The sequence below is a fragment of the Astatotilapia calliptera genome, chromosome 13, assembly GCF_900246225.1.
Source record: "Astatotilapia calliptera chromosome 13, fAstCal1.2, whole genome shotgun sequence".
Lineage (NCBI taxonomy): Eukaryota > Metazoa > Chordata > Actinopteri > Cichliformes > Cichlidae > Astatotilapia > Astatotilapia calliptera.
The window spans coordinates 30456806-30480398 of NC_039314.1; the positions used below are offsets into that span (position 1 = coordinate 30456806).

At 45.2% G+C, this 23593-nt stretch overlaps 1 protein-coding gene and 1 long non-coding RNA gene across 2 annotated transcripts; one reads left to right on the plus strand and one right to left on the minus strand.

The window, feature by feature from the left end:
• Positions 1 to 1985: 1985 nt before the first annotated feature.
• LOC113035424 (zinc finger protein 485) lies at positions 1986 to 15977 on the plus strand. The gene is made up of 4 exons (XM_026190977.1): positions 1986 to 2028; positions 9539 to 9764; positions 12483 to 13118; positions 13201 to 15977. Exons 1-4 carry the CDS (start codon positions 1986 to 1988, stop codon positions 14042 to 14044), a joined length of 1749 nt encoding a protein of 582 aa, XP_026046762.1. The 3' UTR covers positions 14045 to 15977.
• Positions 15978 to 19797: 3820 nt separating this feature from the next.
• LOC113035171 (uncharacterized) lies at positions 19798 to 21829 on the minus strand. Its single transcript, XR_003274317.1, has 3 exons — positions 21798 to 21829; positions 20036 to 20254; positions 19798 to 19937 (listed from the first exon to the last, which is right to left on the minus strand). It is a non-coding gene; the product is annotated as an uncharacterized LOC113035171 (long non-coding RNA).
• Positions 21830 to 23593: the final 1764 nt, after the last annotated feature.

Sequence of the window (23593 nt, forward strand, 5' to 3'; positions counted from 1 at the left end):
GACCACCCGAGGGGGCGTGGCCCATCTTGACCTCAGCAGCTGGTGGCCTTGTTCCTGTGCTGCCAGGATTAGTGCCTCGGTCTTTCAGTCCAGACACTGGCTGTGTTTTTCTGAGCTCACGTCTTTTTTTTTCTTTTTCTTTTTTTTACTTTTTGGGGGTTTTTTTCAGCTTCACTTCTCTATTTTCTCTATTTTCTGTCTCTTTCCTGTTTCAGTTTCAGGGTTTTTTTATAGGTTTGACCAGCTGTTTGTGTGACGTTTCTCTCAAAACAACAAACCTTTATTAATGCTACACAAGTTAAAATGATGAAAGTTTCAGAGAAATTCACGAGCTGATCCATAAAAATGATGAAAGCTTGAAGCAGTAAAACTGCATGACGGTTGTTACGTATGACAACATGAATTCAGATTGTTTTTGAGTGTTTGCAGCTTCAGACTTTTAAAGTAAACCTGAGCTTTAATCACAGATCAATAACATAAAACCGCATCAGCCGGGGCCAAAGAGGACAGGAAGTTCACACTGACAGGAAATGACGCTGCTGGTTTTGATGAGGGGGAACATATAGAGATGCATCTGGTCGATCGGTATGGATCAATAACAGCACTGATTCTTTAAGAGCAAACGGAGACAGAACCATCAGTCTAAGCAGACTCCCTCCTGCTCCTGCTGAAGCTCCAGGGTTTGTGTCCCAGTGTGTCCCAGGAACTGGTCCCACCTCCTCCCATGGTCCGCTTCATGTCTTCATCACAGCTCTTGCTTTGGATCAGCTAACAGCAGGTCATTTTTCTCCTTCTGTTGAACTCTGAGCAGACACCGCCCCCTGGTGTTCCGATATCTAGCTTCATCAGGTCAAAGTGCCTCTAGCTTTTGTTTTTTTATTTAAATTTTTATTCTGCTCACGTCTGTGAGGAGGAGAGGAAGTGACGCAGAAGTATCTGAGAAACGGGGAGGGACTTTAGATGAAGCTGCTTAAAAAAAACCCAACTTTATTGAACAAAAGAAGAAAGCACAAAAAGCAGTAGCTACGTCAGCAGCACAGAGATGACGTCAAATACAGAAGCTGAACACACACGGAGGAATAAAGTGAAGACAGCAGGACAGCAAACATAGAAACTACAGAGGAAGAACAATAAGGTTCTAACTCTTTATGAGTGTTGGTCTGGATCTCATCATCACAGTCAAATGTCTGTGAATATGAAACTGGGCCAAAAAAAGGTTTCTATAGTTGTCCTGTGGTTAGTACGGCATTAGTAATGAAGCCTCTCACTGACAGATCCTTGATGACTGAAACAGAAGTTTAATGAGTGTCCGAAAGTCTCCTTATATTTCAATCGCATTGCTATAATTGTTATTCAGAACCACACGTCTGTCCACCCCTCCCACATTCGTTAAGTATGCCTACTGCTGTACTGTTGAGCTGCTGTTAACTTCCATTAAAGTATATCCGGACATCACTCTCTGTGCCCCACTCTCTGACCGGAGTTTAAGTCCTGAGGGAGCTATCATCCCAGCATCCCAGAGATAACTCTCTAACAATGAGCCTCGTCTTTGGTTCGTCTTCAGTTAGAACGATACCTCATAAAATCATAAAATCAATGTGAAATTTCACAGGAAGCCAGTGTAAGTTAGCTAAAACTGGAGTAATATGATCATGCATTCTGGCACCCGATAAAAGGCATGCAGCAGCGTTCTGTACTAATTGCAACCGGTAGAGAGAGGAGTGAGGGAGGCCTAAATAAAGGGAGTTACAATAGTCCAATCTAGAGATAATGAATGCATGAATAAGCTTTTCAAGGTCCTTGGGGGAAAGAAAAGGCTTAGCTTTAGAAATTTGTCGTATCTGATTGAAGCTGGATTTAACCACAGAAGATACTTGTTTCTCTAATTTGAAGGAGCTATCCAAGAGTACCCCAAGGTCTCTTACAATGTGGGAGAGGTAACTAGCAAGTGGGCCAAGGGTAACAGTTAGTTGGTTCAAAGGGATATGGCTGTCAAAGACAATAACTTCAGTTTTACTGTCATTCAAGGTAAGAGAGTTTTGAGATGGCCAGTGTGGTGGGGCGTGGTCTGCAGGTGCCATGCAGGGAGGGCGGACGCACCTGCACGGCATCCTTAATCTCTCCCGCTGAGTTAAAAACACGGGGACTCAGGGGTTGGTGTGTGTTGTGGTGTGATGTGATTTGAATAAAATCGCTCTAAATGATGATCTGTGGTCCCGCCATGCCTTATTCCCACCACAGCCAGATTCTCACATCATGAAGACAGTTAAAGAATGTATGCGATGGATCTGTGACATGCAAACTCAAAGGAAAATAAATTTGAATGTCATCAGCATAACAATGGAAAGAAATATTATATCTTTGGAAAATAGATCCCAAGGGCAACATGTACAGAGAGAATAACATAGGGGCCAAAACAGACCCCTGGGGCACACCACAGAGAAAGGGAGCAGAGGAGGCGGAGTATTGCCCCATAGTGATAGAGAATGACCTCTCTGAAGGATAAGATTTAAACCATGATAAGGCTGTGCCCTTAAGACCAACTACTTGATGCCTTGATAATAGCATGTTATGATCTACTGTGTCAAACGCAGAGGTCAGATCCAGTAAGACTAAAACCACAGAGCAACCTGAATCAGTGGATAAAAGGAGATCATTAAAAACTCTTAACAAAGCTGTCTCAGTACTACGTTAATACCATTGGTAGCGTAACATTAAACATAACCACAGAATGATCAGAAATCCCAGAGTCCCTGATATCCGTTATACGAATATCCAGATCATAAGAGAAAACTAGATCAAGCGAATGACCTTTTAAATGTGTTGGTTCACTTACCCACTGCGCAAGATTAAAAATGTCAATAAGGGCAAGGAAATCCTTTGTTAGTGTGCTTAAAATCACCAACAATTAAAACACGGTCGTAGCGTAAAACCAGGCTCCCTAGAAGATCACCAAATTGAAAAATAGAATCCTTAACAGATTTTGGGGGTCGATACACCACAGCACAAAGAATTGGGGGGGGCACAGTTCAGTTCCAGTAGCTGCACCTCGAAGCTGGTGTCAAAGACGGGTGGTAGTTCCCGGCATCGAAATTTGTGTTTAAAAATCGAAGACAATCCTCCACCTGTCAGAGATCCTAGGGGAGCTAGCATAGGCACAACCTGGGGGAAGAAGTTCCAAAAAAGCAGGAGATTCCTCAGGATGAAGCCAGGTTTCCGTCAGATAAAGAAAATCCAGCCCAGATGAGAGGAAAAAGTAATTTAAAATAAAAGTCTTGTTTGCCAGCGATCTAACATTTAGCAAAGCCATCCAGAGTATAGTCAGATTGTTGAAAGCTGGAACAGATCTCAGCAGGCGCAGATTGCTGTAGTTCGCACCACCTCTGGAGAGCCGCACCCAGCTCCGAACAGGTGGGCACTCGGCCGGGGAGTCCAGGTGAGCATAGTGTCCAACAGGACTTATCCAGCGATGACAGGGCAATCTATAGCAGAAGCGGCCCCAGAGAGCATGAGAAGAAGATAGGGTATTTATAAATACGTGATAGCTGCTCGCATCAAGTGAGTGTAAGTAAGCCTTGAGGCGAACACGAATACCGCCCCGTTTACCCCGTCTCCTTTGGCGTTTCCTAGGTGGAAGGGTAGCTGGAAAGCGGCGTAAATGATTAGAGATATCCGTCGGGGTCAAGAAAAAGTTCCCTGATTGCCACTTGAAACCAGACATTTGATGAGTGAATGGCTAGAGATTCAAAAGAGTTTGACGATCATAGGTAAGAAGCGCAAAGACGTCAGGATAACACTGAGAAAATAGGATAGCAAACAGTAGACAGAGCTCGAGGAGATGGCTCGCCGAAAACACTGGCGCCATCTTGGCTGATAAGATGGGGCCTGATTATTTAAGACCTTGTATGTGAGGAGCAGGACTTTGAATTCTGGATTTAACAGGAAGCCAAAACAGGAGAAATCTGCTCTCTCTTTCTAGTCCCTGTCAGGACTCTTGCTGCAGCATTTTGGATCAGCTGAAGGCTTTTCAGGGAGTTTTTAGGACTTCCTGATAATAATGAATTATCAGCCTGGAAGTAATAAATGCATGAACTAGTTATTCAGCATTACCTCTGTTCTTTAACATTTTGAGAGAAGCCAATTGAGTCTAATAACAGAGTAAATGCCATGTTGAGGCTGTCATTCTTAGCATCTACATGGATGTTAAAATCACCCACAATAATTATTTTATCTGAGCTCAGAACTAAATTAGATATAAAGTCTGAGAAATCAGACAGAAACTCTGTGTAAGGCCCAGGTGGACGATAGATGATAACAAGTAAGACTGGTTTCTGAGTTTACAGCTGGGGTGGACGAGGCTAAGCATCAGGCTTTCAAATGAATTAAAAGTCTGTCTGGGTCTTTGGTTGATTAATAGGCTGGTGTGAAAAATTGGTGCCAGATATAAATATAGTGAAATCTACCATTTTTACTTTGTCCCAGGACGGGAGCATTTTTTGAAGACTGCAAACTGGAGTAGAGGAACAAACACATCCCTGGGAAAACTAAAAAATAATAAACACTCAGCACCATACCATCTGTGGCTTTTTGCCACGCTTCTTGGGACCACAGCGTTGCTTTTTTAGCCCTTTCTGTTGCTGCTGGGTTTCAAAAATGGTGGTTTTGATTTTCGTGAACGAAAGTCCCTCACGACCCATCGAGTGACTCCACCCACCAGCCAAACAGTGGCATGCAGTCTGATGACGTCACACTTTAGTACGCGCTTGGATCACTTAGGTAGGTCCTGAAAAAGTGCATACTACCAGGTACTATGACCTAATGGAAAACTGTGGCGGGCTAACAGCAGGTCCTAGCAGAAAGGTCCACCAGCGGCCATATCTCTCAAGCTCTGTTACATGATTCACACATCAGGCAGTGACATGCTCATTGGATTTAATCCTCTTCTCAACACAATACCTGTGATTTCTACATCCACGCACACCATCATTGTCTCTGTGTCACTCCAGGAAGTTATTAGATTGGCTAGCACTGAGACCGCGTCATCAGAACTGAAGAGCTTGTTAGCTTTAGCACTAATGCTGGTCAGCAGTGGCTTCTTAGAGAGCAGAGGTTTGGAAGGAGCTACTGAGAGACGAGGGAATTCTTCTTCATTGCCCGTTCGAAGAGAGCTTAGTCCTGACCTGTCACAACTATGGTCTTCAAACATGGCTTTTTTCAGCAGTTTTTGACATTGTGGTTTCAGTTTGGGTCCTAAGTGATAAGAATAATAAAAAACAAAATAGATCCACTTAAAAAGTTGAGGTATGAAGAATGGAAGTGCAGCCCAATAACAGAAGAAAGCACGTGAGCTCAGAGAACACAATACAAACATCCTTCTCCCTGCAGGTGTTCACTTCCTGGAGTCTTACGTCACAGCAGACTCTGTACTTAAGCAGAAGTACTGATGTAACCGTTGTGTTCCTGCCTATAACACATATGTGGCACACATGTACTACACATTTACAGCATCTAGCAAAAACATCCACAATGATGACAATATCTGAACTAAAAACAGAAACATCAGTGTGGCTAAATATACATTATATGTGTGTTGTACAGTGTTGGGAAAGAAATGACATCAACCTCTCCGATGGGGGAATTGTAGATAGGCCAAAGGGGTACACTGTATTTATAGGGTTGCACCAAAGAAGAAGAAGAAGGATGAGGAGGGGCTCCAACTGATAATGAACATAACTACAGGCTTGAAGGTCCTAAAAGTCAGATATAAACTGGCAAATAAAATTTGTGTAATTATAACAATATGTAATTTATGACCCAGTTACACCAATACTAATTTTAAAGATACTCTGGTAAAACCTGAAGTACTCATTCAACTTCTTTAGTCAAGTAAAAGTTAAAAAGTACCAGCTCTGAAATGTCCTCAGTCAGAGTGAGATCCCTGAAGCATGTTTCTAACAGCTATTTTTGAGCAAAACTAACTAAACCTTGTGCTACTTTACTATAATAAAGTAATATCAATCTATGGCAATACTTTATTTCAGCCTAAATGGCTCAGTGTGAGCAAAGTAAATCACGATAACTTCTAATGTGAGACCCAGCACAGGCTGTGATCAGCTGACCTGCTGCTCTTTGTGGATTTACACAACTTTACACTGTCTTTATACTAGACCGTGTACCGTTGGTATGAAGGTGGAATTCAGTCAGTGAGTCTCTGCTACACTTGATGTAAGCTAGCTGTGACCATGAACCCACAGCCACTGTGCACCATCACGCACTGTTCTTTACTTTAAACCCATCACAGTGCAGCAAACTCACCTGTTTACCCTGCACTAACCTGCAGCCTTTAAATAACACAGTCTGCCTCAGTTTGATTAGCAGCAGCTTTATGAACAAACATAATGTGACGCTACAGATTTAAAACCATGAGGACTTCCACGCAAGCTTTAAATGAGCATCCTTCCTTTAACTCTAAGCTCTCTTTCTCCTCTCCTGTCCTCCTTTCTTATCTGTCTCCATCTCTGAGTGAACGTAGCTCTGTGTCTTTTCTGTCCCTGTCAAATACAGCAGCTGGACCTACAGCTGCAGCACACTGTGAGACAAACTGCACACACAGTTGGTTTGGTGATGTTTGTTGAGCTGACAGAAACGCTGCATTTCAAATTACCTGACACTTAAAACATCACTCTCTGCTTGTCTTCTGTAGTGCTAGTTAGATCCTGAAGTACCGCAGTCACATGAAGTCCGTGAAAATACTTCAAATTCTGCTTAATTACTGAAATGAAGTATTTGTGCTTTGTTAATTCCTGCCTCTGGTGATGTCACACTGTGTCCCTCGCCCTGATCCTGAGGGTCATGCGGGACTCTGACCTCAGACCTGCAGTTTAACTCATGAGGTAAATTTGCAGAGTAACTCTGGATCCTGCAGCAGAGCCGCTGGATTAGGGTGCTTACTTTTTTATTTTATTTGTGTAAATAATAATGGATTAGCCCTGTGTCAGGCTAGTGAATTGTCCAGGGTGTACCTCACGTTTTGCCTTACGGTAGCTGGCATAGGTTCCAGCCCCACCTCCACCCCCTCCACCCTGATAAAGACAAGTGGAAGAGAATGGATGGATGGACATTTAATTAAAGTTAGGACAAGAGACAACATTGTCATCCCCTATGTAGCCGGTGTATCAGAGAAACTCAGGAGAGTTTTCTCCAAGCATGACATCCCGGTGTATTTCAGACCCAGCAACACACTCAGACAGAAACTGGTTCACCCGAAAGACAAAACGCCAAAACACAAACTTAACAATGTGGTGTATGCTGTACAGTGCAGCGAGGAATGCTCAGACCTCTACATCGGAGAGACCAAACAGCCACTTCACAAGCGCATGGCACAACATAGAAGAGCCACCTCCACAGGACAAGACTCAGCAGTCCATCTGCATCTAAAGGTCAAAGGTCACTCATTCGAGGATGCCAATGTTCACATTTTGGACAGAGAGGACAGATGGTTTGAAAGAGGAGTGAAAGAAGCATCTATGTCCACTGTGAGCGACCATCTTTGAACAGAGGCGGGGGTTTACGACACCAACTCTCTGCCATCTATAATCCAGTTTTGAGATCCCTTCCCAGACGCCTTAACGCCCACTCACATCCTGGACCATCTGACCTCAGGACATCACATGATAAGGTGGGGCCAGGTTTCACAATGAGCTCACCCGAAACTCTGGCTGATTGGGACCCACGCCCAGTTTCACACCTTGGCTCAGGCGATTAGAGGATCATCAGGGGTCCTTTTGTCCCTCTGTGGGGGGAAACTCCCACTAGGTTTATATCTGGGACTCTCCACCATTTGACCTTAGAACTGAAGAAGCTTCTCGGATGAGAGGTGAAACGTCTTCAAGTAACTTAAAGAAATCCAGACGCTTTTCTTTGCAAGCTCCTTTGACTACGATGACCTGGATGACTGAGAACCTTCACAGACATAAAGTTAGGACAGTTAAAATTGAAAACGTGTTAAACATGGACTGCCTCACTAACACTCATTTACAGAATAAAACAAAATAAAAACCTTTTCACTGGTTGTTTTTATCTCAGCTGGAAGAACCTGTGAGCTGGATCTGACACCAAAATTCATTCACAATATGACCGATTTTATTCAACTTCAGTTATAACTGAATTCATTTTTATTTACATACCGCCAAATCAAGTTCAAGTTCAAGTTCAAGTTCAAGTTCAACTTTATTGTCACTTCAACCATATACAGTTTAAAAATACACAGTGAGGCGAAACAACATTCCTCCAGGAACCAAGGTGCTACAAGACAAGTTAGTGCAAAAAAAATAATAATATATAATATATCTAGTAATAATATTGTGCAAAAGAGCATTTACAGGTTGGTGTGTGCGATGGTTTGGTGGTGTAGGTCAGTGTGTTTGCGCTTGTGTTGGTTAGTCAGTCCAGTCTCAATGTTTTGAGGTATTTGAGTTAAGCTGAGTGATAATGTTAGTGTATGTGTGTGTGTGTGCGTGTTTATCAGTCAGTCCCTTTTTGCTGAGGAGACGGATGGCTTGTGGAAAAAAGCTGTTGCACAGTCTGGATGTGCGTGCCCGAATGCTTCGGTACCTTTTTCCAGATGGCAGGAGTGTAAAGAGTGTGTGAGAGGGGTGTGTCCGATCAGCCACAATGCTGGTGGCTTTGCGAATGCAGCGTGTGGTGTAGATGTCCTCAATAGAGGGTAGAGAGACCCCGATGATCTTCTCTGCTGTTCCCACTATCCGCTGTAGGGTCTTGCGGTATCATAACAACAGTTGGCTTAAGGCGCTTTATACTGTAGGGTAAAGCCCCTACAATAATACAGAGAAAACAGAGATAACCCCGACAACCAAACAACCCTCCTATTAGCAAGCACTGTGGCGACAGCGGGAAAGAAAAACTCCCTTTTAACAGGGGGAAAACTCTGGGCCTGGTTCTGCTGCGACGGGTTGGGAGTGAGGGGCAAGATACAAGACAAATCTTATGTTTATGTTTATTCTGTTGCCGAGGTGCTCCTGGGCGCTCATCTGAAGCCGAGATTAATCAGGTTTATTGTTTAGAAGAATAGAAGGCCTTTCAGTGTCACTACACACACACACACACACAATGAGACAGGGTTAGGGGTTACACACAGAGCATCTGCTACTCAGTGCCGACATATGGGGAAACCACAGGGGTTCTGCAGCATTATATACATATGAACAATATATGAATTATTAGCTGGTTAAAGTGCCAAATTATAGGGGGGGACTCTAGAGATGGTCCACATGTACAGCTTTGATTTCCAGTCCAGCGGAGCAGATATCCGAGGAAGATTCACTAAAACTGAGGATTTTCTCACGGAGTTCTGCAGGGCCTTTTTTCTGCTGCACTCACACTCATTGATCATTGGAGCTCACCAGAGAGCGACTGAAATTTCAGAATAAATAAATAAATTTTTACGTCACAAACGGGCTTTTCAGTGCTTTACGACATCTCGCGACATTTGTGGACTTTCATTCCGCGGTCCAATCAGAAAGAGGCTGCGCAGGAGCTCCACCAATCAGAGGCCGTAGTGTGTGCTGTGGCTCTGCCGCCTGTGCGCCGCCGCCGCTCATTGAGTGCGGCCGGGCACGCTCCGCCCCGCCGCCGCGCCGCCGCCGCTCTCAGCTGGATGTGACAGAGGCGCGGTCACGGCAGCGACTCACACCCGAACCGAGCCGAACCGACCCGGGAGCAGCAGCACCGCTTGGGTGTCTCACGTAAGTGCTTGTGACGAACGGAACCGTGAGCTAAGGCGGGAAAACACAGACACGTCGCGCGCGGTTTGTCACACAGGCGGTCCATAAATGAACCGGGGCTCAGCGGGAGGCCGGCGGCGGCACGCGGGCCGGAAACGGCCCGAATCCCCGACCGAGAGAGGCCGAGGGTCCGGGAGGAGGAGGAGGGGGGAGAGGAGTGGCACCGCGGGCTCTTCTCCTGCTCTCAGCCCTCCTTCATCCTCCTCCTTCTCAGGACCTTATCTTCATCCTCCCCTGCCTCACGGTGATTATGATGATGATGTCATCATTTTAACGTAATTCTGAAGATGATAATGCAGGCCTGAGGTCACAGATGCTGCAGCGGTTGATCAGTGTGATTGATCACTAATTGATCAGCAGCTTCTGACAGAACATAACGGTAATAATAATAATAATTATTGTTATCATTATCATATATTTTCAGGTTGTTTGTGACTAAAATATGTCAAAATACAATAGTGAAGCCGGTTTAGTTTGGAATTTTCAAAATAAAATTGTTCAGAGATCTATTTAAAAAAAAATGAAATTTTGTGTTATTAATAACTCCTATTATTGCTAGACTTTATGTTTTATCTGTAGCTTTAAGGTTTTTCAGAATCATGACTTACAGGCCATTATTAACTTCTCAGCTTAGAATTTTATATTGAAAATTGTTGTTTTTTGTTGTATTTAACATTTTATATCTTATATTACATTATACCTTATAATTTTATTCGTGTTATTTATGTTTATTTTAATTTTGTAATTGTTTTTATGATTTTTTGGTGTTTTTATTATTTGGCTTTGTTTCACTACGCTCTTATTTTGAAGGACAATCCGCCGTACTTCCGTTTCTTCCAACCATTTAATCCTTTCCCACAATGCTCTGTGAGCTCGGAGGCTGCTTCCTGTTTATTGTGGCCGTTTCCCCCGGTGATTCCGACGTTTAACGTCGCTCTCCTGTAGCCAAAGCTCGGTGAGTTACCGGATTCCGGTCCCTTTTACCGGCGGCTCCGTGTCGTTTATCCCGCTCTCTTATTTTGACAGCGGATAAAATCCTCCTGCTTCCTCATCAGTGACAGCGAGCCTGACCGAACCGGAACTCCACTCAGAAAACCGTCGATTTTTCAACCACTCGAGGTGCGACGTAGAGAAAATGTTTTTTTTTTTATCACTTAAAAAATTTTCTGCATTTTAGTCGGTGTTTGATCAAATTCGGCATTTGGATAACTGAACAATAAGCTGTAAGTGCTGATGAACCGGGTGTCTTTAATAATGGATGCCCTGCTGGCAGCCGCCCTCCGCGGGCTGCTACTGGGAAATAACCGCTGGGATTGCTGAAAATGGCTCATATGTCTGCTCATATGTAATGTGAAAGAAACGTTAACGGTTTTATTCCACGTATAATCGATGTTTCGTTGATTGAAGAAGCGTTTTCGGTGGAAAAATTCGCCTGGCGCCTTTGCTCAGGTCGCGGCGCGCTGCGCGACCTTAAAACCGCGGAATTGTGAACGGAGTTCGGCGCGGCGGAATTCCGCGTTAAAGCGGAACGGCCGCCGGGTTTAAGTTGTCAGGTCAAACCGGCGGTGGCCACGTGACCCACTGACACTCCCAGGCTGGAGTTTAGGATGCCGAGGCAGGTTCAGAGGTCATTTGTTATTTACAGTAACGTCACGAAGGGCTAACCCTATCTGTCGTTAGGCTGAAACTGAAAGTCAAATTAGGAACAAAAGACGTCACACTGTGTGCGTGCGTGCGCGGAGGTGACAGACACCTGAGGCGCACCTGTTGACACCCCCCCCCCCCCCCTCCCTCCCTCCCCTGGGTCTGCAGGTACAGGTTTTAGGATCCTAAACTCCAATTCCAATTAAAAGTTGTCTAATTTAAGGTCCAATGACATCTGTGCAGCTCTGGGTAACTCCTGCTTGTCTTCCAATGTCACCTCACCGTGACGCCGCTCGTTAACAAAGGATTTTATGCTGAAGAAGAAGAACACGAGAACCTGACCTTAGGATGAGGGAACAGGAACAGATGACTTGTTTCTTGGTTTAGCGCGTTTGGTGGTTTTTTACTCAATCGTCTGATGTCCATGTTATTGATCACTGGCGCATCCATTCATCGATAATCGACTCCTTTGAATCTCTTCCTGTTTCTTGTTGTTTCTGTCAGATGTGACTGACCGCTCTCTGAGTGATCTGATTGGTGGAAGTTCTCATTGGTGGGCTGTGGTTTAGCTTCAAATTGAATGCTGTTGGAGAGCCGATCTGTACCTGTACAGATGTGCAGAGTTAACACCGTGCCTTATTTTTGTGGATAATTTATGCGTTCAGCTCCATGTTTGCAGATTCCTGCTTCGCGTGCAGCTTCTGACTTCCAGTCCACACTCCTTACGTCCACCGTCTCCCAGTCAGCAGCTCGCTTTTCTAGTTTCAGTGATGTGAACGTGGCGCCTTGCTGTTTTACTGCCCTCTTGAGGCCTTGAAGAGAAATAAAATAATAAATACAAGATAAATGAATACATTTATTTATACATTACACATAAGATGTAATGTATAAATAAATGTGTTACACATAATAAAAACATTTAAACCAAATTAATCTCATAAACTAAGTGTGGCGATAGTCAGGTCGTCGTACTCAGGTGTTTATTTAACCAATCACTTTGCAGCTTCACTAATCCATTTTCCCTGCCCCTTTCAGATCTGCAGCTGCTCCTCAGAAGTTCTTCTTCACCTCTTCGCTCCGGGTTCGCTTGTTCATGATGGAGGACTCGGAGGCGGAGCTGGCAGTGTCGGAGCCTGACGCCCTGGGTGCTGACTTCATTACGGTGGAGTTGGACACGCAGCCCATCGAGTACGTAGTGAAGTGGGCAGAGGTTGGCTCAAAGTTCACCATTTCCTGCGTGAAGAAGGACTCGGACGACCCGTCGGACCTGACCGCCGACCAGCTGAAGATCGAGGCGGATGAGGCGTTTTTTGCCCCGTATGAGGAGGTGTACCCTTGTGAGGTGACGGAGCAGAGCGTGGAAATAAAGACGGACTCTGACGAGGAGGACGAGGGTGTGGAGGAGCACGAGGTGCTGGTGGAGGCGGGCAGCAGCCAGTTGGATGGCGAGGCCGATTCGGACCAGGACAACTATGAGCCCGATGAGCGGCAGTTCCGCTGCAGCTACTGTGGGAAGTGCTACAGCCACGCCTCCAGCCTGTATCGCCACCAGCAGACGCACACGGGCAAGAGCTCGGGAGCCGCACCCCTCGCCAAGCGAGCACTGGAGCCGACGCACCAGGACGCACGCTACACCTGCCCCCACTGCGGCATGAGCTTCAAAGGAAGCAGGTTTGTCTCCGGTCTCTCCGAGCTTGACGTGTTTTCCTGTTCTCTTGTGTGATGTCACTTCCTGTTTTCCGTTCTCTGACAGGATGCTGGGCAGCCACCTGCGGCTGCACGGGAAGCGGAGGATCCACCCCTGCAACATCTGTGGAAAGGAGTTCAACCACAGTTCCAGCCTGTCTCGCCACCGCCTCATCCACAAGAAGGGCAAAGGCATCCCAAAGGACGCCGCCATTGGTGCAAATGTGGCAGCCCTGCGGCACTCACTGAAGGCCGGTGCCAAGAACCGGAAGACCAAGCGGCAGCAGCACGTGGCGACTGCCGTCATCCAGGGTGGAGATAAGTTCTACGCCTGCCCACAGTGTGACATGACGTTCCGGACGTCCACGCAGCTGTCGAAGCATCAGGTGACGCACGTGAAGGAGCTGCTGGACAACTACACGCCGGGCAAGGAGAACCTCGTCGAGACCTCGTCTGACCTTAAGATCCGCCTCAAGCTCTGCTCCCGCGACAAACCCAACTTCTACACACTGTGCAAGAAGAACCGCCGCCGCCGGGCCGGACGGGCCGCCAAGCGGGGCCAGACCTCTTCCGAGGATGAGGACGCCCCAGGCGGAGGGCGCCATGTCTGTGGCCAGTGCGGGAAGCAGTTCAGCCATGCCTCCAGCCTGGCACGACACCAACTGACCCACCGGGCGGCTGACGGCGACGGGCGCGGGAAGCTTCAGCAGCACCCGAAGACTGGGCTCCCCGCCAAGAACAAGACGTACACGTGCGCAGCGTGCAACAAGACCTTCATGCACTCATCCAGCTTCTCGCGCCACAAGAAGGCCCACATGGAGGAAGAGCAGCGTGCCCGCGCTGCCGCTGCCAAGCGCCGGAAGAGGCCCGTACTGGATGAGACGGCGCCGCTCGAGTCCGACTCAGAGTGAAGGTGTTGGTCCGGGACCAGTTCTGGAAGGTTCTGATTGGAAGCGTTCTGGACCAGTTCTCCTCCAGTTCTGGACCCGTTGGGACAGATTCTGGTTGTCTGGGTTTCACGAACTGTTGGTTCTTCTCTGGTGTAGATAGCAGCAGGTTATCCACTTGTGGCCGCACGGTGGGAGGCCCTCCGCCGGCACACATATCCATATATGGTCAAAACCGACCGTTAGCTAAACGCTCTTACAAATGGATTAGATTCACCTGCCCCGCCCCTGCCCCGCCCCCTGCACCTGTCTGTCCGCAGTCAAGCAGACTCTTCATCCTGCCTACTCCACAGTCCTGTTTCCTATAGGCCACCTGGAGCAGAGAGGCTAGAGTCATGCAGAGCAGCATGGGAGTCCTGACATAATCATACCTGCAGGTTCAATTTCCAAACTGTTAGTGATCAATCATTCTGATCAATCAGAGCCGATCGGTTGTTTTGGTCGTCCATCAGACTGTATTCACCACCTTTGATCTCCACACACGGCCAACAAACAGATTATTGATCAGTGAAGGTGGTTCGTCCGATCAGAAGTTTTCTAAATTGATCTTAAGCCGATTGAATAATCAATGATTATTTTTCTCTTCCGATCATAATATTGGAGCTTGGATTAATCGGTAATCAACTCCTCGCTTACTTCCTGCGTCTCCTCTGATGCATTTTCTGCCTCTGTTCATCTCCATCGTTGTTCTCTTACTGTCAGACAGCCCCACCCAATCCCCTTTGAGTAACCTGATTGGCTGAGGTTCTTCCTAGCGCTGCATTCTGATTGGTCTGCTGCGTTTCACCTTCCACACTTTTTTTTTTCCTTCATTTTAGCACGTAACCCCCAACTGGTCAGTCATGTTTGCTGGTATCAGAGGTCGAAGGTCAGACTGTACTACTTATTTGTGAATTTGATGTAATATAGAACCCATATTTAAACTTTACCACAAACAATTTGAAGTAGCCCTGCCCATCGCTATCCTGTAGCTTCATCTTCATCATCAACACCAGGAAATGGTTTTCAAAGTAAAAGTCTCCAAATCAGTTTGGTTTGTTCCTGACTTCCACCCAGTCAGCTGTTTTCAGGAAGTTGGTGACACATAAACGCAGATGGTGATCCTCCAAGATGCTTCAAGTAAAATCAGACCTGCACACTCAGACGGACCTGTCCACATTCTCGACCTGAACTCAGAGATTGAGAGCAGTTGATTGGAAGCAGAGAAACGATTCTTAACCTTGCGCAGACGTCAAAGATCAGATCTCAGGTTTCAGCTCTGCCCAGAGCGCCTGAAGATCGGAACCACGTCTGAACACGAAGCGTTTTGGCCGCCAGAGCGTGCTCGGAGCAGGTCACCTGAACTCTGAGGCTGATGGTCAGGTGACCTCTGCTGATCTCAGGTGTGCAGAGGCAAAATCCAAAAACTAAAATTCAGATATGGAAGAATAATGAACGAATGTGAAGGTTGAGAGTTTTTGTTGGTCGGCGCTCGAACTGATCAATCCGATCAGTCTTTGATTGCTCAGAGTATCTGAAACAACCATCTGCTTTAGTGTCACTGACGGTCTGAAGCTGTTGGTCAAATCTGGTTCGCTCAGCCGGAGGAGAGTCCCTGTGACCAATCGGAGGAGACGTCCGGTTGGGCTGGTTTGTATTTCTGATTTTGGACTTGAGTTGACGTCTTACCGATGTGGTTCATTGATCAGATCAGTCCGATCTGAGGTGGACTGATCAGAGCATCCGGTCTGATCGGAAGTAGGCGGATTGGTCTGATTAGGAAAAGGAGAAAGAGTTTGAGTGTAAAAAAAAAAAAAAAATTTCCCAAACTTACTGGTGAATCTGAGACTCGGTGATCAGTGGGACTGATCGGACTGATCGATCTAAGATGCTTTAAAAAAAAAAAAAAAAAATCCTGCAGATGTTTGTTTTATTAATCAGGATTCTGATGGACTCTCCAAAATAAAAGCCTGTGGAGTGCGCCTGACCCCCCCCCCCCCCCCCACACACATTCTGTTTCCTGCTTATTGACACTTTGAGACTTTTACTGTTTGAATCGATTGGATTTAATTTAATTCTGATCTATTTATGAGTGTGTGCAGGCGGCGGTGGCGTTCTGTAGAAAACAAGGCTCCTCCCCCGCCCCGTCCGCCTCCATGTTCTGGTTTGTTTTGGGGCTTGAAGCCGCCGTTTTCCTCTGTCCGCGGTGCTCTTAGATCCATGTTGTGTTGGTTTGTTGGGTTTGCAGCGCCGCCTGCTGATAGGTCGTTCATTGTGTCGTGTTTGCTGATAGAATAAACCAGTTGACATGTTTGTCTTGCGTTTTGTAATAAACCTTTGAAAGAACCTTCCTGAGTGTTTAAATAAACTCACCTGTCACCGTTACCATGGTAACCACGGCTCATCAGGATAAAGCTTTGGTAAACTGACCGGCTGTTCTATAGCGCTGAGCACTCGCTCATTCACACCAGCGTGCAGGTGGGGATCAAACCACCAACCTTCCACTTAGCAGGTGACCTGCTCCACCACCCGAGCTGCAGCCAACGCAACAGTCGGCGATCACTGATCTGATGTCAACACTAGGAGAGGACTTCCTGAAGGTCTGACCTTTCACCTGCTGATCTGGATCTTCTTCATGAACACCTGGAACAACGGCTCGGTGACATCATCAGAGCTCGTCGGGTGAGCGTTCCCCAGGTTCTGCTTCGGTCTGACGCTCGTCACACAGTGACAGGACAGTGTTAATCATTTCTGTCTGCTCTCGATCAGTTTGTTCAGACCCAAAACAAGTATACAAAAACATCTGGCCAGTCAGATCGCTGCATTTGGCACCAACTGAATATCCAGAACTGAATATCCAATGAGATTGAAATGGTAAAATTTTTGCAGCTGGGTCAGTCGGCTCTGATCGCGCTGACTTCCCAAAACACAGTCGAAAGCTTCAATGTCACAATGGAACCTGGAAATCCCACTGCCTGCTCCGCAGACTCCGCGGGACTCATCGGGACAGCTCGTCATTGCTTCATGTTTTTGGAGGACGCGTTCACAGAAACGTATTTGCTTTGAGTATACGCTGCACCACAAGCTCGATATAAAAAGTCCTTTATTTTACAAAGGTGTCCTGACACGCTCCTCGACTGTGCAGAAGGACAGAAAACATTATATGCAGTGAGTGAACTGATTTAAATAAAACAAGCAGGATGATGGCTGTGACGGGGTCATGTACAGGAACTGGGATGTCTGTAAAACTTAAGAGATATATACCGTCCTTCACAAGGATGTGCAAGGTCAGTGAGCACCTGGGGGGCTGGTTATTTACAGTTACCACCTTTAGTGAGTGTGCACGTAGCTGTGCTGCACCAGAAACCTGGTTATGTATCTCATCATCATCACTGTTTATAAAAATAATCATATGCATTTATTATTGATATTTGATTTCTGCGAGTGCTTTGCGTCTCTGAGAGTGAATGTGTACTAGCTTCATGTGCTTCTCAGTTTTAGACGAGACCTAAAATAAAACAGAGATATTTGAACCCAGCTATAAATTAGGGTCTGGCCTACTCTTAAAGAAAGATCCAGGAGTTCCTGGTTGTGGATCCAGATGTCAGTGTGACGATCTCAGAGTGTTGTGGAGCTCCTTCGTGCTGGAAACGCTCGGATTGTCCCTGAACTTCTCCTGAGTCTGATAGAGAAGCAGGTGTGGGTGTAACCCAGCAGACTCCACCTCAGCATCAAAGCTGAGAAACCCTTCCTGTTACCTGTGGTGACCTTCGTAATGGTCTGGGCAGCTCACCTTCAACATCAGACGTGCTCACACCTGCCTCGGCTTCAGCAGCTCGAGCTCCTCTCAGAGGAGACACCTACTCCAATTGGCGAGGAGTACCTCCCCCCCAGCAGACCATCTCGCTCAGGTTTCTCAGGGTTCTGTTCAGGCTGACCTCTGACCTGCACCTGAGGTCAGTTTGAGTTGATTGTAAATCAATAACGTGCGTGATCTAAGCTCTGTCACGACTCCACCAGCTGCAGGTCGGTTTATTCTGCATTATGAGGGAGCGAGATGACTCACAGTCACGTTCCTCCAGATTAAAATGGGCGTTCTGCTCTGTGTTTACCTGTTGCCATGGTGAATCACTGAAAACTCGCTGTGAGCATGCTCAGAGCCCACCGAGTTCTCCTTGGCATTTCTGGAAGTTCTTAGTTTATTAAACCTGATCCAGATGTTCAAATGAAGCGGCCACTGCAGGGCAGTAGACATCCAGCAGGACTTTGAGCTGCTCACAGTGAACACAAGAGGAAGAGAGCAGAGCTCTCCAGTGGTCAGACTGTGCAACTGCAGCTGCTCAGGTACACTTTAAAAATGAAAATATAGAAAAATAAAAATGTTTAAATATTTAAAAATATAAAAAATAGATGTTTGTGTCAGAGGAAACCAAAGGAGATGATCTCAAACTGCTTTCAGACAACAAGAAGAAGCTGAAGCAGGAAGGTGATGTGCAGGTGAGCAGCCGGTCCGAGTGTCCTGGTGTCTGTGAAGGTCGTGTTTATTCTGGCAGATGTTTGATCACCTGCAGACGTGACTTGGCGTCTCTTTACCGTCAGGCGAGCTGGTTTTGGAGGCAGTTTCTGACACCTCGCCCTCTTATCCCGAAACAAATGGCCTGGTTGGAAAATTAAACCACACAGTCCAGAGGTGCAGTACTGCCATTTGTATTGAGTTTTGTGATTACTTCACAAAACAGCATATTTCAGATATTTGTCTAATGCATATTCAACCACTGTTGTTGGCCCCACCGTGTTTGACCTCCGCACTAAGACATGACACTTCGTAAATGTTCTTGTTTGGCAGAGAGGCAAGGTATTAGTCACAGATCCCAAAACAACTGCCATGTAGGAGGCACAACAGGTTTGCAGCCAGTTTCAGCTACTCTGTGTTATTCTAGTCCAATAAGCAATGGAGAGGTTTGTGAGGGTCCAACTGGTCACCTTGTAGGAAGGTTGTAATATTTGTACTTAGGAGATTCATAGTTACATTAAAACACTGCGTGTGGTCTTCGCCCTGCAGCTGGATCTGCTGAGCAGCCTGTGAGAAGTCGTGGTCCCTCTGACCTGCCATTTCTACCCCTCCCTCCTCTGTCTATGTCACATTTCATTTGTCACATACACAATCACACACAGTACGACATGCAGTGAAATGCTTATTGCTGTGCAATTCTGACCGTTAAAAATACAAGAAGAACCTAAAATTAAAAAGATGTGCTACTTTGACAGCAAACAGTTGAAAACAGCTGCGGGTGCATTACTGAAGTGCTTTATTTTGTTATTAAATTCATGTGAGGTGGTGTGTAGAGAGTCCAGTCCTACGCCTGGTTCAGGGCCCTAAAGCCTGGGGGAGAAGCTCCTCCTCGGTGTCTCTGTGTCGGCCTTTTGGGAGCGGAGGCGCTTCCGTGACCCCAACAGTGAGGAGAGTCTTGTCGGGCTGGGAGGGATCTTCCTGGCTTTGGTGCTGCACCGCTCTGTGTATACAAGGGGTATCGAGCTCCAGGCCTCGAGGGCCGGTGTCCTGCACGTTTTAGATAACACCCTGGGTCAACACACCTGAATCAAATGATTAGTTCACTAGCAGGCCTCTGGAGAACTGCAAGACATGTTGAGGAGGTCATTTAGCCATTTAAATCAGCTGTGTTGGATCAAGGATGCATCTGAAACCTGCAGGACACCGGCCCTCGAGGCCTGGAGTTTGACACCTGTGGTGTAAACAGACCAGGATGGTCTCTGGGCTGTGACTTAAAGACAGTTTAGTTTTTGGAGGATACTTGCCTGTGTTCGCCTATCTGTCCAGGAAACCTGTGGAGCAGTTTTGGAAACATTTCGGGAGACGCTGTGGAGAGAGGCTGGGTGTTGGATTGCTGCACTGGGAGCTGGGATTAACACCGCTGTGGACATCATGTTTGGGTACTATTATTGCGTCTTGCTCACCTGTAAATAAACTCACTGTCTTTGTGACTGAGTCCTGTTTTTCTGCCTGTCGGTAAACCTGACAGAGAGTCCTTGTAAGCAATCTTCAGACACGACCGTGGGACTTGGCGCTCCTCTCTGCCTGGGTGTCACTTCTTAAGGTGACAGATCGGTGCTACTCCCTCCCTCAGTCATGTCTCCCTGTCAAGTCCGCATCTCTGTGTTGGGTTTCCTGTTTTACTTTGACAATATGTATATATATGTACATATATATATATATATGTATATATATATGTACATATATATATACATATATATATATATGTACATATATATATATATATACACATATATATATATATATATATATATATATATATATATATATATATATATATATATATATATATATATATATATATATACGTATATATATACACGTATATATATGTATATATATATATATATATATACACACATATACACACACACACACGCACACACATACATATTAGGGGTGCAACGATACACAAAATTCACGGTTCGGTTCGGTTCGATACTTTGGTGTCACGGTTCGATATTTTTTTCGATACAAAAAAATGTTCATGCATTTTTAATTTGTCATTTATTAAAATTATAAATATATATTTTAACTCAAAAGTACAGTTTTTAAATTTAACCCTAACCCTTGTGCGTGTTCTTTATTTTGACTGCGAATGCGCACCTGCGGACCACTTATGTGCAGCCCTGGTTATTTAGCTCGTCATGTTGCAGCCACAGAAATTCTTTTGTCCATGAAACCATAAAGCTGCACTTTCTTTTTGCCTTATAGTCTGATTTGTCATAACTTCTCCGTTTTGTGGTAAGCTTTTCTTTGGCTGTCACTTCTTCACCCTGACCTGTCTTATTTGGCTCAGCAGAACTAAAATATATATCTGTCTGTGAAGGTTCTCAGTCATCCAGGTCATCGTAGTCAAATATATATCCTGCTGCTTTTACACACACACTCACATAAGCTCAGCGAGTCTCTGCGCGATCAACCTCTCACATGTTTAAGCTTGCTGCGGGAGATTTCACTTGTCATGTTTGCATAGTAAGCTAACGATTAATAAGACGATGTCAGAGGAATTGGTGCACAAATTATCATCACTCACAGATCAGTGCTGTCGCTCTCTATACACAGTTCGCACGATTGCAAAGTGAAAGCAAAAAAACAAGCGCAAATTCAAACGTGATTTCAATATGTCACATATTGACAGTGGCTCACCAATGCCAATGACATAATTACCCAGCTACATTTCCGAAAGAATGCAAAAGCATTGACATATATTTTTCCTTCCTACGATAGGCCGACGGGCAGGGCAGAGATAGATTTATATCATATTATATCACTTCAAACAGAGGTGATCCAGTAATGCTGCACTAATGAATTAGACTAACTATTCACTTTAGCTAAAGTTATTAAGTTAGCTAAAGAGTTGGGATGCTGTGTAAGACATAAATAAAGCTAAAACACAAAGGTTTGGACACCGTTTTGCATGTTTCCCTACTGTAGGGGTCTCTGCAAGCATACAGAGGGGGTACTCTGAGAGGGTCCAAGATGACAACTCTGGAATTCTACTAGAAACAGTCGATCATATTTGTTGTCAAAGCTGAATTCAGGGCAAACTACGCTAAATTAGCGTTTTTAGCTAGCAGCTACAATAAGCATAAAAGTTACCTTACGGCTATCATTTGTTAACATGACGCTTGTTCTTATACATGTAGTACATTTATTACCAACCTGAGAGTTTATCCGCTGGTCATTCGACATGACGAATGACTTCTGAAGTCTTAATTCAGCTCAAGACGCTGTAGATTCCCGTCAGTAACACTTTCGGTCCGCTAGTAAAACGTAGTTCTATTAATCTGCGCTTGAACCGGAACCGGATGTAAGTTCCAAAAAACTGAATTTTGGAACTGAAATTGAATTGTAGACCTGAAACTGAATGGTGAGAAGTGAAACTGAAAGTATCCGAGAGCTGAATTTTTAAAGGATAAAATGCAGTTTCAAAGCAAATCAATTCATTTTCAAACCATAAATTCAATTTCAAATTAGACTAATTCAAATTCAGTTTCTGATGGCACAGATTTCTGCCCATACATTTTGCCGTAACACAGGCAGAAATATTGCCGTTAAGTACCTTCATAACTTGAATTTTCCGTTAAATGGGGTCTTCGTAAGCCGGGGTTCCACAGTATCTTTATAACTCAGTGTTATTATACATTATAACCAATCCAGTCCAAGTATGTTAACAGAACTATTGTTATATTTGTTGCAATTTCTGCTTTCCTGTTGTTCACATTACTCTAAAAAAGACATTTTTAATGAAAAATGAAAGAGGCTGTCATTGATCTTCAGGCCCGCAGCATGAGAGATAACCTCAAATCCCACAAACGTCGTGATTATCAGAGGAAAGTGTTCACAATGGTAAACGCATGCTTGGATAAATCCATGAGTGCAAAGCTTTTAGTAACTGGAGTGAATGGTACTGATGCAGTTGCTCCAGCAGGGGGCGCCGGCTCACTGCGTAGCTGCTCTCCGTGTCACAACTGATAAAGAAATCAATTTTAAAGGCTCAGTTTTTATAGGTTACTTGCTTAAAAGGAAAACACTGACTTGTGTGTTTTATAAAGTTTTAGTGTTAAATTAAAAATTCTGAAGATTTATAATGAAAACAAAGCAAATCCATTAAAAACAAACTGTGATGATGGAGACTACAAACAAATTCACATAGATCAGAAAGAAATCATGAAATCTGATCTTAAGCTTCACCTCCAAACCCACGACACAGAAACGAGCATCACTCAGGAAAATATTTGATTTCAACAAACTCACCATCTCCGTGATCACACCGCTTGTGTTCTTCATCCTGCTCAGCAGGGACAGGAGGAAGAGGAGCTGTTCAGCTGACGTGGTTCTGATTCTGGAGCCCACTTCAGTTTCTGGGAGTTGTGGCTCTGAATCAGAATATTTTATTAATCTCTAAGGAAATGCTGTGATGATAACAGCAACAGATTGAACTAAATATTACAAAGTTATAGATATAAGAAATAGCTCAATTATAAATCTCCAGAAGTTTACAGAAATTAAATACACATGATTGACACAGGTAGGAATGACTTCCTGTGTCGTTCAGTGATGCATTATGGGTAATCTCAATCTCTCACTGAGCGTGCTCCAGTGATTGGCCAGCACGCTGTGGTGTCGGCGGGAGGTGTTATCCACCATTGTCCTTATCTTGGACAACGTCCACCTCTCAGACACCCCCCTAAGGGAGTCCAGCTCCATCCCCACAACATTACTGGCCTTGTGTCAGTTTATTGAATCTGTCGGCATCTGTGACCCTCAACCTGCTGTCCCAGCATGCAACAGCACAGAGGATAGCACTGGCCACAACAGACTCATAAAAAATCCTGAGCATTGTCTGACAGACGTTAAAAGACCTCAGAGATGAATCTGGCCCTTCCTGTAGAGCACAGTGGTGTTTTTAACCCAGTCCAGTTTATTATCTGTGTGCACTCTGAGGTATTTATAGT